General features: G+C 49.3%; 1 protein-coding gene across 3 annotated transcripts in view; it reads right to left on the bottom strand.

The window, feature by feature from the left end:
* Window positions 1-1260: 1260 nt before the first annotated feature.
* Window positions 1261-18169, bottom strand: part of LOC120897704 (myosin-I heavy chain) — a 39724-nt gene continuing 22815 nt past the window's right edge. For all 3 annotated transcript variants that reach the window (XM_040302748.1, XM_040302750.1, XM_040302749.1), the window contains exons 5-15: window positions 14152-15246; window positions 12911-14079; window positions 11301-11831; window positions 9945-11229; window positions 9618-9847; window positions 7809-7986; window positions 6782-7733; window positions 6113-6619; window positions 4776-5077; window positions 4253-4696; window positions 1261-4177 (exon numbers count right to left, since the gene is read on the bottom strand). In XM_040302748.1, the coding sequence (XP_040158682.1) occupies window positions 3875-4177; window positions 4253-4696; window positions 4776-5077; window positions 6113-6619; window positions 6782-7733; window positions 7809-7986; window positions 9618-9847; window positions 9945-11229; window positions 11301-11831; window positions 12911-14079; window positions 14152-15246 (6996 nt within the window). In that variant the 3' untranslated portion in view covers window positions 1261-3874. The remainder of the gene's footprint in view (window positions 4178-4252; window positions 4697-4775; window positions 5078-6112; window positions 6620-6781; window positions 7734-7808; window positions 7987-9617; window positions 9848-9944; window positions 11230-11300; window positions 11832-12910; window positions 14080-14151; window positions 15247-18169) is intronic.

Here is an 18169-nt window from a genome sequence, read left to right as displayed (position 1 = left end):
GGGTTGAGAACCCTAAGGCGAATTGAGCCCAAGGCGGGGCAGTAGATTAATATTTTATTGTTTATTTATTTTCTTTACTACATGTAGCAATTATTAGTAAATGATATTTGAGTAAATATTATTCCACATAGGTTTTAAATTACATACAAGTGTGAGTGTAGGTGCATTTCATATTGATCAAGTTATTATGAAAGAGATAGAGCGAAATAATAGAGGAATACTAAGAACATTAAGAATTGCAAAGGCACAAAACAGTGATTGGCGTAAAGCTATTGAAGAGTATGAACATATGTACAATACTACACCACATTCCATAACAGGTAAAGCCCCCCTAGAATTATTAAATGGGAGGCCAGTTAAGGGACTATTACCATCATTAAAAACAGCAACAGATTGGAACCGCGACAAAGATGTGAAAGAGAGAGATGCGATACGGAAAATGAAAGGAAAAATCTATGCGGATGAGAAGAGACGATCCAAACCTTCTGACATTGAAGTAGGAGATATAGTTCAAATATGGAACTATCACCAAGGGAAGGCAGAGCCAAAATATGGAACTGAAAAATTTAGAGTCATAAAAAGGGTTGGAAACGATACTATAGTAGTAAGTGATGAAGGAGTTAAATATCGCCGGCCTGTTGCACATTTATATAAGATTCCCCTGGTAGAAGCGATAAAAACAAAGAATTCACAAAATAGTAAACAAAAAGATGATAACCAAAGTGTAGGTAATCGTCCAATAAGAGTTCGAAGAATTCCAAATAGGCTAAAGGATTGAGATAATAGTTTTTTTTTTTTCTCTCGTATATCAATGTAAATATTAAAATACAATGTAAGTTTTGTAGTACTTTTGAAATTGGATTAACTTCAGAGGAGAAAAAGGATGTAGAGTTGCGTACAAGCAGTGTTGTATACAAGAGAGAGAACAAACATAGAATGAGAGGAAGTGTGAGAACGTTGACTAAAAGAGAGGGAATTGTGGGAGAGAACATTGGTCACTGTTGGAAGTTATATAAAGAGAACGTTGGTGAGAATCGAGGAGATGGTTAATAAACGGTGACGAGGAAACATCAACGATACCGTGTTTATTATTTAAAAGAGGAGGATTCTACAGATACATTTCACGCTCTCAAAGCCCCATCGATTCTTTACCCCACTGTGAAGTTTGTCAATTACGGACGCCTTGTTGCACTTCTGATCCCAAGGGGTTCGCTTTTCGGGTTTGTTTAAACGCAACGCAAAAAAAAGTCATACACCAACTACATTTTCCTCAATAGTTGTATTACTGGTTTAGTTTTGGATTGTTGTTTTTCACTTTCCCCAACAACAACAAAACATGAATTCTTCAAAAAATGGGGAAAGCTTTTCAGATTTCAGACCTTTGGGTATTGTTCCAGCGCACGTGCTTTTCGCTTTATTTGTTTGTTTGCTTTTTTGTTGTTGTTGTATACGGAACGATTACCAATATAGTGTTTTATTTCTATTTTGTGTAATAATGATCGGATAACATTATACGGCCACCAGTGCCGCTGTGTTAGATACAGCTGTGCCTGGTGACCGGGCTTATTTATTTGATATTTTGTAAGGGTTTGAATATCTCATCTTCGTGGCACTCCTGTTCGAACGAGAGAATGCTAACACCTAGCAGCAAACGCTCTCCTTGCTTATCGTTCTATTTGTCAGGGAATTGGGTTTCTGTATTCAAACCAGAATGGGGTTTCTGTATTCTGTAAGGTGTAGTTAAAAAAAACGCACACACACCCATTCACACGAACGATTGAAAATGAGAGGAGTATAATAAAAAAAGAGTTAAAAAATAAGAGTCCAAAGCTAAAATATTGCCAGGGTTTTTTTTTTTTTGAGAAATGTTTCAGCTTACACCATAAGCACATTTCATTCTAAACCATCATTCGTTGAACATAAAAATAACATGCAATAAAGTGAAGGCTAAAGTGAAAAGGCTTTTTAAAATAATTGAAACTAATTCAACCGTACGCCTGTGACTAGTGAAGTTGATTATTTGTGCTACACAAATCGCTTTTAGCAATAGTTTGCCTGCGAAACGAATCCCATTGTACAGCATCATAGTTAAGAGTCCTTCAAACCAACATAAAATCAGATCGGGTCTTGCGTTATTCTAAAGATTATACGCCGGATCCACACCATCCAGAAGGCGTTAGGGGAGAGGAAACTACAGTAAAGAACTTTATCCTTCGCTAGAGGAAAGGGCGTTCATCTAAGGAGGATGAGGGTTCTCTCTATTCAGCGTGTTTGGTGAACTTCAATCTTCAATCGACTACAATGTTTCTTTCTATAACATTTCCTTTTCTCTCTCGCTCTCTCTCTCTCTCTCTCTCTCTCTGTTTCTGTCTCTCGGTCCTGTCTTGTGTCGTTAACATTTGCTAACTTTAAGATTGTTTTCCTACATTTTCGATATTCACTCTTTATGTTTTTTGTTTGTTTTGTACAATTTACCTTAGCTACATTTGCTGCAGAACGTCCTTAGTCTTTAGCTGTTAATAAGCGGGAAAGGGGGGAACCTAATTTCGTTATCGTTAAAAGCCAAACATGGGTTTGTTTATAAAATAGTTCTAAATGCGAGTAATGAAGCGGTAAAGTGATGAAACTAATATTAATTAGCATTTGCACTAAATAGCGTACCCATTCGTTACGGTCGTGGTGTGTATCTACATAAAGCTTAGCACTAAAACGTGACTCCTCAGAAGCGCACTGGTGCACGTGGTTACTTGCGTCGTCGTAGTGCGTGGAAAGTAGTAAAGAGATTAGAAAAGAGCGTGCATTTCAAACATGTGCCGTGTGTCGTAAAGAGACACACACACACACACACGAGCGCATGAAATACGAACGCACATATCTGTAAATAATGGCCTGAGTCCCACAGTTTTCTTTTGAGGGTATGTTGTTTCGTCATTAAAACGCACACAAACACACACACACACATGCATACAATCATTCGCCGTACGCACTTGCCGGTATTTAAAAAAAATCCCCGGCAAGGATTGGGAGCTTTGGGGATGAAGAAGATGCCCATCCAAAATGATCATGATGGTGTAGAAAAAGTTACATAGATATATAATACAATATAGCCTAAATCACAACGTAATACATACTCTATTAGCAAAGAAGTTAATACAAAAGGGGAGGAAAAAAAACTATTCCCGGGGTCTTCTCTGTATCGTGACAAAAGGGCAGTGAAAGAAGAAATCGTTGCACGCACGATGCACTTACGGCATTACGGTGCAGTTTGGGTTTTTTGGTACTGTTACTGAGTTTTCCTTCAATAGTTAGACACGTTGTGTGCTGTAAGCGAAACCTCACTAACACGCACAAACACTCACACAAACACACACACATACCCTTTTGAATCAATCTTATGATATTGTTCTTGAGTTGCAAACAAAACAACGCGCATTTAGCAATAAATTCCCTAACATCTCATCTCGTGCCCAGTAGGAGTGGTTAATCAGATCTCCTATTGGCTAGGTTTTAACAATAAGCAACGATTGTGGGTTTGTATATGGTTTGCATTTTTGTTTGGTTTTTGGTTTATCGTTATCATGCTATATGCTCCTGCCCGTCCTGCTCCACCTCCCCCTAACTCGCCCGATTCTGCCCAGCAAGTGTGAAGCGCTGTCGAAATAATAACTGCTTGGACTAGCTTAGCGGACGATACCACCGGGTACAAGGGGACCCTGTACCAGTTCAAACCGTCCGCTGTGTTGGTTTTTGATTACGTTTTCGTTTGATTTCCTGTTCGACTCTGTCTGCATGGAAGTGCTACAGATATTTGCTGTCAGTGCCTTTAGTGCCTGCGGAGGAGTAGTTGCTGGGGTTTGGCGGGTTTCGATGCCATCTAGCTAGGTTGCGGTGCGACCAGCGCCGCACTGGACTGACGCAGCAGCATTGAGGGTGGCCTTTGGCCGCCCTTTCGTAGATCAGTGCCCGGTGCTGCAGCTGGGCCACCCTGGCCGGATGGTGGCTGCACTGGAAGATGCTGATGGGGCGGTGGCAGCGGTTGGTTGTGCGGTGGAACTTGGGGCACGGGCGGTTGATTAGCGCCGGCCGATTGGTTTTCCTTCTGCGTATCGTCCACGTGCGTTTGCTGGCGCTGCAGCACTTCCATGTACTCGCGGATAAGGTTAGCAATTTGGAAGGCCTAAACGGGCGGGGGTTTGGGAGAAAATACAGTTAGGGTACGAAAAGGGCACTCCAGCGAACGACATCAACGTACCTGCGCCGTGGTCAGAATCACCTTCGACTGTTTCTTATCCGAGCCGGTAATGATCATCAGACAGTTCATGTTGGGCGAGAACGACAGTATCGACTGGTAGTCGTACGTGCAGAGCGTGTTGCGCGAACGGTGCTCGAGCAGATGCAAACCCTTCTGGTCGACCGCTAGCCACAGCATCCGGGGCCAGTTGGAGGTAAACGACTGCATCACGTCGAAGATGGTGGCCTTGTGCAGCGGCCAGCTCTGGATGAGATTCAGGAAGGATTTCTTCGCCTCGGCCGGCGTCGTACCGCGCAGGCTCTGATGGTGCATGGCCACGCTGTCGCGCGGTATGTTCGGCACGAAGCGCGGCGGCAAACAGTGCGCCGCTATGGGCCGATAGTCCTGCACGATGTCGGAACTGTCACCGAGCTCAAGTTGTCCTTGTAGAGCAGTTAACATAATCTGTGGAAGGGCAAAGAGATCCGTTTAACATCAGAGACATGGAACAAAACGCATACATGGCAACTTTCGCGCTACTTACAGCCTCCATTTCGGTGATTGGAAAACGTTCGGTACGCAAACCGTGTAGCACCTGGTGATAGAGCAATTCCTTTTCGACGGGATCGTCCAGGTTCATGTACTGGTCGCAGAACAGATGCTTCTTGAACAGAAACAGATGGTGCTGCCGGCGGCAGGCGGGCGGTAAGTTGGAGCTCTGATTTTGCTGCACCGCCTGGGCGGCCGCCGTGCGGTACTTTTCCCACTTGGACATCACGTCAGCAACCTTCTCGTCCGGCAGCAAGCTGCGTTCCGATGCGCCCAGCACTTCGTAGATAGCGTAACCTGCAGCCCACCGAAGCGAATTAGTTGCACAAGCGACAAACGAGTCAAAACGGGGTTTAGAAATTGGGTGTTAGTATGGGCGCATTTGATGCTTTTCATGTATGGATCTAACGGAATTTACAGATTGAAACTGGTCCAATGTATTATATTGGGTTTGGACATGTACTGCTTTGCCGTGAAGTGATTTTAGCGCTTGTCCAGTAAGAACTTACTTTGTCTTAAGTCAAGACAATAAAACACTCCCATTTAAGGTGTTGTGACTTAGTTGGACATACATGTAAGTGACTTAGTTGTCAATCAGATGCCCCCCAATAGAATTGTACAATGAGCACGTGCTCCAAATGGAGAATAGTCCCGATCGTACATAAGAGGCTTCTTCTTTTTTCACAATTGAAAACCCTGATAGGAGACGAACTAACTCTGCCTTTAAAAAAGCCATTGCGTTCATGCATAGAATTCTGGAAAGTTCAACTGATAGAATAAAGATTACCATCAAATATCCCAATACAGTCAGAATTCAATAGTTAAACGCTCGACAGTTGGCTGAAGATTGAAAAAGTAACAAGAATTAATGGCTTGTTGATGATGATGATGATGATCGTATTTACTATCACCATAACTAAGTAGTAAAATCCTGCATGATTGAACTTCTCCTCTACACGATCGGAATTGAACAGTCTGTTTTATCGGTCCTATAAGTCAACGCATCTTTAGTTCATCAATGCACGGCCCCTTGGTACAGTCGTCATCTCGCACAACAACATGGAGTCGAATAGTTTAGATTTGGATTTAATGTACCGGCCAATTAAATTGCTCTTCAAATAACAACAAGCTACAAAGTTGGCAAACACTTTCGCCGATGGTTTAAACATATTTTTTTAATTTAAATGTACAACCTGATGTGTATCCTGTAACTTGTTAGTATATTTGAGCTTGAAGATTATATGGTAAAACCTAAACATCACAACTGGCAAGCAATTATCCACACATTGCGCACTGATGCGAAAGCCACACTCCACACGGAAAGCAACTTACCGAGTGCATTTTCCTGCAGTCCGATCTTCTTCTTCACGATTTCCATCACCTCTCGAGAGGTCGAGCTTGGGTGGAACTCGACCGAATGGTACTGCCCGTCCATGAAGTGGAAGCGCGCGTAGATCGGCCGCCGGTTGATCGTGCAGATGATTTCCTCGCGCGACGGTGGCCACTGCCGACGCCGGGTGCCCTGCGTTTTGAAGAAACATTTCTCGGCAAAGCGTGCATACTTGCCCTCCTCGGTGATGAAATCGCTAGCGCAACGTTTCAGATGGCCTAGCAGATACTTGCGCACCACCTTCTGCGGTGGCAGTATGACGCTACAGGCAAGGGAGAGCAGCGCCCAGTGGCGCAGGTTGACGCGCGAGTTGGGATCGGGATGGTCGGTCGTTTGCTTGATCAGCTGCAGATACAGTTCGTTCAGCAGTGACTCCTTGCGCATGCAGCGATCCATGATCGACTGTATGAGCGTAATGTGTTCGTCCTCTGCGCGCTGAACTGTTTCGCCTGCGATCCAGCATGATGGCATATGATGGATGGAGGTGGAAAGGACGATGATAGGCAGAAAGAGCAAAAGATGAGTAATGGAAGATTTACATTAGCGTACGTGTATGATGGCGCATGGGACGCATTTGTTTTTTTGGGGTTCGTCATTCTCTCCCCACTTACCATTCTGTCCGAGGCCGGCGTATGTGAGAATCGAGTTGAACACCTGCAGCATTGCCTGCTCCTCCTGGTCGGGCAGCTTGCTGAGGCTCTGGGGCAGTGCCTGGCGGCTGAACGCCCAGTACGCGTGCGGGAAGCCCTTGTACGTTTCGCCGTGGTCGTGAACCGGGCTGCCGTGCTCGGCCCGCAGCTTCTCAAGCCGATGCTTCGACAGCCGGCGCAGCGTGTTGCGCAGGAAGCCACCGCTCGGGTCCTGCGGTTTGCGCAGCAGCTCCGTATCGACCAGGTGGCGCCGGCAGACGACCAGGTTGTGGTGCAGCCGGACCCGGTCCTCGTTCGTGATGCCCTTGCTCTTCTTCGGCGGCACCTCGTTCTCGGTGATCCAGTTCGAAAGGGCGGGATAGTAGGACACGATCAGCGAGCCGATCTCGTTCTTCTGCGCCGTCTCGAACACGAAGCACCGCTGCTGATCGGCGCTGCCGGTGCTGGTGTGCCGGTTCAGGCTGATCGTGATGAAGCTGTCGCTCGGATCGAGCATGATCGACTCCACCTCGGCGTACCGGAACTCGTACAGCACGAACTTGTCGTCCGGCTTGATCAGGATGATACCCTCGCAGTTCACGCCGAGTATGAGACTGTTGCCATAGCTCCAATAGCCACGGTAGGACACGGCGAACATCGTCGTGCCGTACAGTGGGTACTGCATGACACACGACAGGTACAGCACCTTTGCCGTTAGCTCCGTGCGCCCTGAACCGTACTGTCGATGAGCTTGGGCCAGTATCGGCACCCAGAACTGTTCTTCGCGGGTTTTCGAGATGCGCTCCGGCAGATAGCTCGGCACGTCCGAGTAGTACTCCGGCTTCGGCTGGTTCGATGGGTCGCCGAGCGCAACCTGCGCCTGCAGGCCCGCCAGCTGAAGTGCAACCTTCTCCGAGACAGGGAAATCGTCGCACTAAAATGGGACAGAGGACGGGGTTCTGTTAGAGCTTTGTGGAAGGAATGAGACTTGCTTGCGAAATCCTTTTACCTTCACGACACTGTAAACGGCTTGCGCGTACAGCATGTTCACCTCGACCGGATCCTGCGAGAGCTCCCGGGTGCTCTTGAACAGCCGCTTCTTAAACACGAACCGGTTCTCGCCCGAACCGAGCGTCGTTGCGTTCTTGCGCAACGTCGAGCTGGATGCGTGAATCTTCGTCTGCTTGCTGTAAAAAGGATACCATCCGTAAAAGAAGCAACCAAAAAAGCATACACGCGCAGCGGTGTACCGCTATAGCCCGCGGAAGGATGAGTGAGACCCGTTCGAGGCATGCGAGGCATCGTCCACTGTGTCGTCGAACTGTCGTACGACCGAATTGGGTTTCGTCATGTTTTCCCATCGTCACGTGGTGGTTTGCGTGTCAGGTGGTGTAGTACTTGGGCAGTTTTGTGCTCATCAGTTCCTCGGGCAGTTTCAGATACAGTACGATCCGGTACGCCCGCCGGTTGACTTTTTTCACTATGTTCGTCAGACGACAGTCCCGGTCACGTCCACTGGAGTTGTTTGTTCGGGGGTGGTTTTTGGTTTGTTTTTTTTTTTTGTTTTTGTTTGGTTCATGTGATGGGCAACGTGTTTGTGCGCGAGCGTATTGCGTATTTGTGGACACAGTTTGCGAAGGGTGCGTTTGGCCGCAACAGTATTTTGCCGGAGAAAGAGTGAGAAAGAGAAGCAGTCCGTGGTACATTATTTGAACTTGCAGGTGGAGGAAGTATGGGTGAACTTTTTAGCTATGTACACAACTTGTTTCCATTCACTTTTTACCCAGTCAAATGTTGTGAAAAAACCGCACGGCACACCATCACTCATAGCGTGAGGGGGATGAGTTTGGGTTGAGTTGGGATGATGAATGAATGATTCCGTCAATGATCCTGCTAAAATGGCCACTCTACTAAGGGCAGATATTTACACCACACGAAGCTTAGATTGGGAAATGGTGTTAATAAAATTCATATTGATCAAATATTTTACAATATCATGATTGTTTAAGCAAATCATGGAGTCCTATGGAGATCTGCTAAACTGCAGAAGTTCATGGTTTTTACTTAAAATGATTCTTTTTGTCATTTTTGGTATTTGTGAGATATTTTAATCGAAATAATTCCTTTGTGTGAGTGAATTAATATCTTTTATAACAAAAAAACACCTGGGAATCAAACAGAGGGTTTGAAGAATCTTTGTACAAGGCTTGGTTATATCAAATGTCGTATACCGTTGGTTTAAAATGTTAGTATATAATCACGCCTTTAAAATATTTCACAAAAGTCTTCAATCTGAATCTTGAGATTCTTTATTCTTCCAAACGAATCTTGAATGCATCATTAATTTTTAAATATATTGTGAATCAGTTCGTCAGATTGAATTTTAAGATTAATTATTCCGGGAAGAGTAATGAATCTTAAAAGAACCATTAATCTTTAAAGATTTGCAAATAATATGAATTGTTCGGTTTATAAACTCTTTTTAAAGATTCATTTGATTGTATTGACTCCGAATCATGAATCTGACTCAGAATTTCCCAACATTACCACTTACACCAAAGATGCATTCGCCTTGTTAGTTTCGTCGGAAAGGTCACCGTCCTCGTTTTCCGTCAGTCTTTTACAAAAAGGGAAAGGGAGTCTTGTTAGAAAGGTTTACGTTAGAATCCGTTACAATCGTCTGAAACAGTTCGCCAATCAGTCTTCACACGCCACAATGCCAATCCCAGAGACCCCAACAGTCTCGCACACACAAATCGCAAACGCAACAAAGCCAGCAAACGAAACGAATGGAAGAATGGGCAAGAAAAATACGTACGCTTCCCAGGCCGCGATAATGTCGTACAGATAGTCGTGCGATTTGACGTGCTCTTCGCCGTCCGGGCGGGACTGATAGATGGCCCAGCCTTCGATATTGCCCAGGCCGAGCTTTTCCGCCAGTTTGGCGACCGCGTCGCTCGCCGTATCGGTCGGGTGCACATCGATCGCTTTGGTGCGCCCGTCCAGGAAGAAGAAGCGACACACGATCGTACCGAGCCGTCGCATAGCCTGCGGGGCGAAAAGGGGAATAGCGTTAAGAGTTAACAAACGTCATCGCTTCATCAAGGGTCGCGTCACCCCAAAGCGCAATTGCTCCACAACTTACGGCCACTTCCACACTCGACGGGGGATACTGGCGGCACCGGACTTTGGTGTTTTTGCAGTTGTCCAGACACCACTGGACGTACTGGCGCAGCTTGCCCTCGAGCGATTCGAGGTTCTTCTTCAGGAAGCTCACAAAGTACCGGAACAGCAGCTTGCTCGGCTGGAAGGCGACGATCGTCAGGCAGAGCAGCAGCCAGACACGGTCGGTCCAGTCGACGCTCGGGTTGTTGGTGGCCTGCCGCATGCACTGCACGAAGATCTCGTCCCGCAGCTCCTCCCGCTCGATGCCCTGCCCGATGATGAACTGGATGACCTGCAGCTCCCGCTCGCTGTTCAGCTCGCCGCGGATGTACTTGCACAGGTCGCGGAAGATGTTGCACGCAATCGTCACGTTCTCCGGATCGTACATGTGGATGTGGGAGGACGGGATGGTCGTCCCGCGGTAGTACGTGATCATCTCGTACTTCGGCACCATGTCGACCGATTTGCGGCCCTTGCGCGTGAGCGTCGCCATGATCGTGCCCTCCGGCGACCGTTCGTGCGTGTTGTAGTAGCTTTCGGCAAACTCCAGTATGTCGTAGTAGACGTCGTCCCGCAGCAGCTCCTTCTCCCGCTCGGTAATGTCCAGCTGCTGCATCTCCTGCAGCTTCTTCTCCACGCGGTACTTGCGGCGCTGCTCGCGCTCCGCGAACGGATGGCCCCCGCCGGTCGAGGAGGCACGCGAGCTTGGCCGGCTGTGCTTGGGCGACGAGGGGCTCATTGGCCCATTGGTGCCGGTGCGCTGTATCGGACTAGCGGAGCGTATGACGGCCGGGCTCTTGGGGCGCAGCTTGTGGCCCGTTCCGTTCTCCAGATGCACGTACGCGTGGCTGGGTGCGGCGTGTGCGTGGGGCGGCGGCTGCGGCGGTGCTTCGCTGTGGGCCACATGCGCCGCTGCCGGCTGCGCTACCGGACCAGCGTGATGCGGTGGAGCGGGCGCCACGTGTGCTGCATGTGGCGGCGGTACCGGTTGCTGATGGGCGTGTACCGGTGGAGGCGGCGGTGGCATGGCCGCTGCCAGCTGCTGCGACTGGTGCTGCGGTATTGGTGGAACCTTTTCGTGCCCGTCCAGCGGCGGCGGTGGAAGCTCCTTCAGATGAATGACGGCCTCGTAGATCGGTTCCTCGTGGCGACGGATGTGGTGCAGCGTGGCCGGATGGTGCGACTGTGCGACCGGCAGCGTGTGGTTGTTGTTTTCGATCGGTGGCGGCGGTGGCGGCATCGTCGGCTCGGGAAGTGATGGGATGCTGAAAGGGTAGAAGAAGACGGTAATCATTCTGGCATTAGCTTCCTGCACAACCTCGACCAATGCTCTTACCCGCCCAGCGGCTTCGGTGTGGTTGGCTTGTTGTTGTTAATGCTGTTATTGTTGTTGTTGTTGCTGCTAATCGCATTGCTGGCACCGGTGCCATTTGCCAGCGGGCCCGCCGCACTCTTCACCGTCGCGACGTTATTGTTCCGCTCGCTGGTCAATCCCTCGATCTCCTGCTGGATCACCGACTCCAGCTCGACGTCGAGGTCCTCCACCAGGTTGTCCATCTTCTCGCCGATCTCGTCAATGATGGCGTTCGAGTTCGCGTTCGGCTGCACCTCGCTGAGGAAGGCAAACAGATTGTCCAGATCAACCGAGTCGTTGCTCTGCAGGCTGGCCGAACCGGCCCCCCGTGCGCCACCGGCTGGCGGAGGCCCAGCGCCCTTGCCATCGCCCCCAGCGGCGGCACCGTTCTGTGCGGCATGCGCGGCCAGCAGGCGGCTGTTATTGTTTGCGGCATGCTGTTGCTGTGAGTGCAGTTTCGAGTTTATCTGCTCGGCCATTTGCGACAGAGCGAGTATCTCTTCTTTGGCAACCCTGCAGGGAAAGAGTGAGTGTTGGTGTGAAGAAAGCATTAGTTTCGCGCGTAGGCAAGGTTAGACCGGTGGTGCTCGAGAGACAGCTATTCTTTTTTTTTTGTTATTAACGGGACAAGAATTAGCAGCACTACAAACTAGCAACTAAACGGTGCAATCGACAGTTTCCTAGTGGCATTTTAGGGGAGGGCGCTAGCCAAGCAATTAGCGGGACGGCGGACACACAGCGGCAGACGGAAGCAGTGGCAAACGACGCAAGTACAACGGACAGACTACAGACAGACAACTACACGTTTAGGGCCGCGGACGGCCCCACTCACCCGATTCCGTGCCCATCTCCGGTACTACACATTAGCATGCTTATACAATGTACGAAAATCAAAACAAGGATTCAGGGTTGGTCGGTTTGTTTGAGCTCGTTTGTCGAATTGTGGCAGGTTAGTTTGGGGTGAGATGTAAATGGCAAGCAAAACAGGTACGAAGGGGGGATAAGGGATGAAGGTATGTAGCCTAACCCATGACAGCGGTAGTGACAATCGAGAGGGAAATTAAAAGTATCACCAGGGTAAGGTTTGCAAAGCTGGAAATGGTTGCAGTCATTGCGTTAAGTTGGGAAGGTTGGTAGAGAGAAAGAAGACACATAAATATACTGCCAGCAACGTTCGAAAGAAATGCAAGAGTACCGTGAGAATTGAGGTTCATGCTCGTAATAACTACTTGATTAATAAAACAAAAAAAACACTGGTTTTGAATTCAAAGGATATGCTGGACCAATACGAGCAAGATCTTGACAAGTACACAAGCTGTTCCCGCGTTACGCGGCAGATTCAAAAGACTACAGCATTATTGTCGAATTATTTTCATTTCACTAATGAAAATATCTTTAATTTGTTATAAAATTCCCTTTTCTTTCATCATTTATGATAGCAGCGACTCTAAGTAACTTGGGAACGGACTGTGTACACTTTCTGAAGTCATACCAACTACCAGTTTACAGTAACAGATTAAAGACAAAACCCCAACTACTACTGTTAGATCATGAAATGCTGATGAATGCCCCACCAAAGCCCAAGAACAGACCTTTCGCTTTCCTCCAGCGCCTTCCGGTCCGCTTCCGCCTGGGCCGCTTCCCGCTCGCGCCGCTCCGCCTCGAGCCGTTCGCGCTTGCGCATCTCCTCGTCGACGCGCCGCATCTCGCGCAGGGCCGTCGCCACCTCGCGCGCGAACACGCCCCGCAGGTGGCTCTGGATGACGATGGCGGCGCGCCGTTTCTTCAGGAACTCGATGCGCAGCTTCCACCCCTTGTACGCGTGCTGTATCTTGAGGGCGGCCGACCGGGTCCGTCCGTACTGGCGCTGCTGGCTGAACCGCTTCCAGTTGCGCTGTATGATCAGTGCCTTCGCGTTGATCACCTGCTTGCGGGCGTCCTCGAGCGGCTCGTGTACCACGCTGCGCAGGAAGACCTTGGTGCGCCCGAGCTGCCACTCGGTGGTCGGCACGTTCAGCTCGCGTATTACGGCCAGCGCCTGGTCCTGGCTGGACATGTTGCGGAAGCGCTTCGTGAGGCACTGGTACTTCTGCACGAAATCGTCAAACGTCAGGTGCACCGGGAAGCCCTCGCGCCGTATGCGGATAATGTCCAGCATGCCGAGATAGCGCAGCTGATCCAGCACCAGCCGGTCGTCGTAGTCGTTCGGCAGCTTGGCCGCGTTCGGCTTGATGCACCGCACGTACCACGGGTTCGTGCTCTGCAGCACATCGACCAGGGCTTGCAGCTGCTGGCGGAAGGTGTCACTGACGGTCAGCTTGCCCTTGGACGTGCCGCGCGACACCGTGCTGGTGGTGGACGATGCCGACTGGACGTGCTGGATGGAGAGCAGATCCTGGAAGGAGGCGATCTCCTGCACGAACGTGTTCGTGCTGCGACTCATGTGATCGAACAGCACGTCCTGCTGCACGTCCCGGTTCTTGTCGACGAATCCCTTCACGGTGTAGCTTACGCAGCCCGCATAGTGCCGGATGCCAAACTCCGACTCCCAGTGGCGCCGATCCTGCCCCTTGACGTAGCTGCCGTGCGACTCGAACTCGCCGTGCAGGTTGGTGAGGTACGCCGTGTCGGACCCCTTTGGCATATGGCACTGTTCCGTCAGCAGCTTCAGGATGCAGCGCGGCGGCTTCTCGATCAGCTCCAGACAGAGCGTGTTGTCGGTGAACTGGATGTGGGAGAACTTGATTTCCTCTTGGCGGTACTGGAAAGATGGAAAAGGCAAAACAAACACAGTCACAACACCGATCTGGCGTACTTACGGGCGGCTACTTACAATCTCCTGCTCGAGCGCAAACACGTAGTGGTTGAAGAACTTGTGCAGCTTCTCGTTCGTGTAGTTGATGCACAGCTGCTCGAACGAGTTGGTGTTGAAGTTCTCGAACCCGAAGATGTCCAACACGCCCAAAAACCGGGACGCATCCTGGCCCGGGTTGATGCACGTGTTGATGTGGCTGATCAGCCAGGCGAAGGTGCGCGAGTACAGCGCCTTCGCCATCGCGTGCCGGTTCTCGCCCGCCTCCTGCAGCTTCAGCGGTATCTCGGTGATGTTGCCGCGCACGTTGATCTGCCGCTTGAGCAGCACCTGCACCAGGTCCGCCTCCTGCAGCCCGAGCAGCTGGGCCACGATCGCCACTATCTCGCCGTCGCCCGGTGCCAGCTCGCACCGCTCGCCGTCCACGTCGGCAAAGTCCAGATTGCCCAACCACATTATGGCACTCAGCACGCGAAAGATGCCGTCGATCAGGGGCTGCGAGATCTGCAGCACGTTGAACGCTAGCCGCAGCGCCTCGAACCGCTTCGACTCGGTGGCAATCTCGAGGGCCGACTGATCGGTGCCCGCCTCACCGGTACCGCCCGAAGCGTTCAGATAGCGGTAGAACGAGGCGTCCCGCAGATGGAGGGCCGCCGCCAGCTCGCCGTTCGTTTTTCCCTCCGCCACGAGCTGGTACAGCACGTGGTAGTTCCGCTCGCCCGGGCTCTGGAACGTGATGCGCGACTGCTCGAGCAGATAGTCCTGGATGATGCAGCCCTTGATGCACCATTTCGCGTCGAAGCACACCTGCATGAACTTGCCGAACCGGGAGCTGTTGTCGTTGCGGATCGTTTTCGCATTGCCGAACGCCTCCAGGATCGTGTTGGCCTCGAGGATCTGCTGCTGCACCCAGGTCGACACATCGCACGTCACCGAGCAGAGGTACTGCAGGATGAATTTGGTCGTTTCCGTCTTGCCGGCGCCCGACTCGCCCGATATGACGCACGATTGGTTCGTGTTGTTGTCGCGGATGTTGCGGTAGGCGGCCTCAGCCATGGCGAACACGTGCGGTTCCAGCAGACCCAACTTCTGGCCGTGGTATTTGGCGACATATTCCTACGAGAGGGAGAACAAGGGGAAAAGACGGGGGTAAAGAATAAGTAGAAGCTCATTAGCTGCCCCCATGTGACTCGCATGACAGTCAGTTTTGCTCGCAATGTGCTTTCTTCATCGTCACTCGTCGACCATTAAATCGCCATTTCGTCGTCAAACACAAAAGCGCGCTAAGCTTTCGAGTGCTTGTCATATCGCTTCAACTTTAGCGTCGGCCAGTAGTAGGTCAACGAGGTAACGAGGGTGTGTAAAGTATTAATGCAATGACCTACATTGACGCCCTGCCGCCACCTTCGGGCTACTGTTGCGCAATGAGTACAGGAAGGGAAGAAATCTCATTTAGCGCCCGGAAGTGCACATGGGCTAGGCTCGGGTGTGCAAAAGGATACTAACAACCTTTGGCTGCAACGCTTGACGCGCACGGCATGCCGACAGGCGGACATGGTTGACCTCATTTCGTTGCACTTGCCAAGTGCGCGCTGATTATGATTTTGTTTAGGCTAGATGACACATCATTTTTACAAGATTGTGCATCGTGTGTTGTATGTTTGTAAGAAATAGGTAACAAAACGGAGAGTGAGTGTCGTTTAAAATGATATGAATCTAGAGTAAACTGCAAAGCATATGTGTTGCCATCTTCATGCGATGCTTTTGCAGGGTATAATTTAGTTTTCTTCATTTGGATCTGCTTCACAACTGTTTTTTTGTTTTGTTTTGCTGTTTCCATTTGTACAAACAACCTCCCACACATGCACACACACACATTTTTCTTCCATATCTCATGCCATCAAATGGCTCTTCATCGTTAGAGCACTCTCATACTCATAAAACTGTATAATTTAAATTTCAAATCATCTTACACAGGGTAGCGTACACGAAATGGTCATTATTTAACTAAATAAAAGAGGGGTCTTTTGGGTGAGACAGCAAAAAAAAAGAAGAGTCGTAAAAATTATGCCCGTTGTGCCGGCAACACCTGGGACCACATGCGGGTGATTTCCAGCGGCTAAAAGAGTGGATTTCCCGACCGCTCAAAAGCGTATGCTACGCATCGTTGATCCTCAGGGGTCGAATTTCCCACCATTAGCATTAGGCAGGAAGAACTGATCGCGACGATCAAGAAGCACCCCTACTAGTAGTGGTGCGATCTTTTGTGATAAACATGAGCCGAAATGTGTTTGCTTGCCAGACAAGGATTTCCCCATTTTGTTGAGAGTGTGACAGTGTGTAAGGTAACGCGTCTTAGTTCAATCCTTTACCCTGGGAATATGTGACGACCTGGAACAAATATACCCTTCATTCGTAGATTGAAAACAAAGGGTACCAGCGGCACAGTGCTTCTGGTGAGGACCCATCAGGCCGGGAAGCGTCTGCCAAGGCCAGGCGTGCTGAAAACAAACCAGCCCAGATAGTATATTATGCGCTGGGTGTTCACCGTCGAGCATGTGATTTCACTTCGCGCGCTTACGCTGGACACGCAAACCCACGACTGTGTGGCAAACATGCTTTTCATAGGAACGAGATGTTATCACACATACCCAGCAAACGACTATCTTCTACTGATGATGATTGTATTTTATTTGGCACAGACATGGTGATGTGAAGGAAAAAGTTTCGCCGAGATACATTCCTCCTCTACCCATCATGGAAAGGGTGTTGGTGTGGGGTCTCTGCTAGTGGCAGTGGGGCAATGGGAAATGTGGGAAGCGAAATGTGCGGTAGTGCAAATTCCACCAACCAAAGGGTGTAATGTTCCGCGGTGGTCATAGATTGATTAGCGCGATTTGAGCCACACACTCGCTCGATCGCTCTCTCTATCTTTCTCTCTCACCACATTTGGGAGTATCCATCGCGAAACAACCACTGACTGGTGATGATGATCGATCTTTTCGATTCGGGCGCTGGAGCTTCGGATGCGTTTGATAAGCGCGTAGACAGCGCGCATGCGTTTTCTATTTCAATCTGCAAGGTACTGATGCCTGATGAGTGGCCAGAAAAGGGGGTTGCGCGATCGTTTGTGCGCCAAAAGCAAAAAGAAAGAAAAACACGCTGCCTCGCAGCCAAAGGTGCGTTGTTGAGCTACAATTTGTGAACTCAATGCACCAATAAAAAGCCCACCACCTTTAATAGCCCAGAGCTGATTGTAATCAATTAAGCTCTTTCTTTGCACTGCTGCGAAAGAAGCGGAAAACAAGCTCAAGCAAATTCGGCGCGACGGAGCCACGGCGCACATGCGGAGGATGCTTTTTGCCGTGTCCCTGAAAGATCGAAAAGGAGGAGCACCAGGTTTTTATTATGCCACAGAAAGATTGCACTTTTTAGTAGCGCTTCGACAATTAATCAATTAAACAATCGAAACCGCGACGCGTCGTGTGCACAGCACACGTCCGAAGGTTCGTTTGGCAGTGGACGAGTGGTTTATTCGATTTTTTGCTATGTTGGTTTTGGTTAAATTGAGAGTCTGCTGCTTCCGTTTTCTGCTCTGTAATAAACTTCCGGTCGTAAAGGTCGAGGGGAAGAGACATTTAAAAAAAATTAACGCCTGTAAATTGCGAAACGAGTTACAGAAAATGAAGACGTAACCGAACTGGAGTAGGATTAATGCCAGGTTTAAAGTTTCCTTTAAAGTAGCAAGTCTCGTGGTCAAACAGGAAAGTTTTTGCGAATTTTGCAATATTGGAATATAGAATATTATAAATCCTATCAACATTAGCTACACGCCCTACCCAACCTTTCACCATTGGAATATGAATAAGAAATTCCATTTCCAAGCATCTCATTGAGAATGCTGGCTATGTCGCTGTGCAGGAGAAGTAGACCCCCTGACGGCGGAAAGAAGCTTCCTACGTGACTCTTATTGTAGTGAATAAAAGGGTGTGTGTGTGCATGCTTCTACCTGTTACATTTTGGACATGTCAGTAAAACT

This window comes from Anopheles arabiensis, chromosome 2 (assembly GCF_016920715.1).
Source record: "Anopheles arabiensis isolate DONGOLA chromosome 2, AaraD3, whole genome shotgun sequence".
Lineage (NCBI taxonomy): Eukaryota > Metazoa > Arthropoda > Insecta > Diptera > Culicidae > Anopheles > Anopheles arabiensis.
The sequence above is the reverse complement of the archived record's forward strand: the minus strand, read 5'-3'. Positions and strand labels throughout refer to the sequence as shown.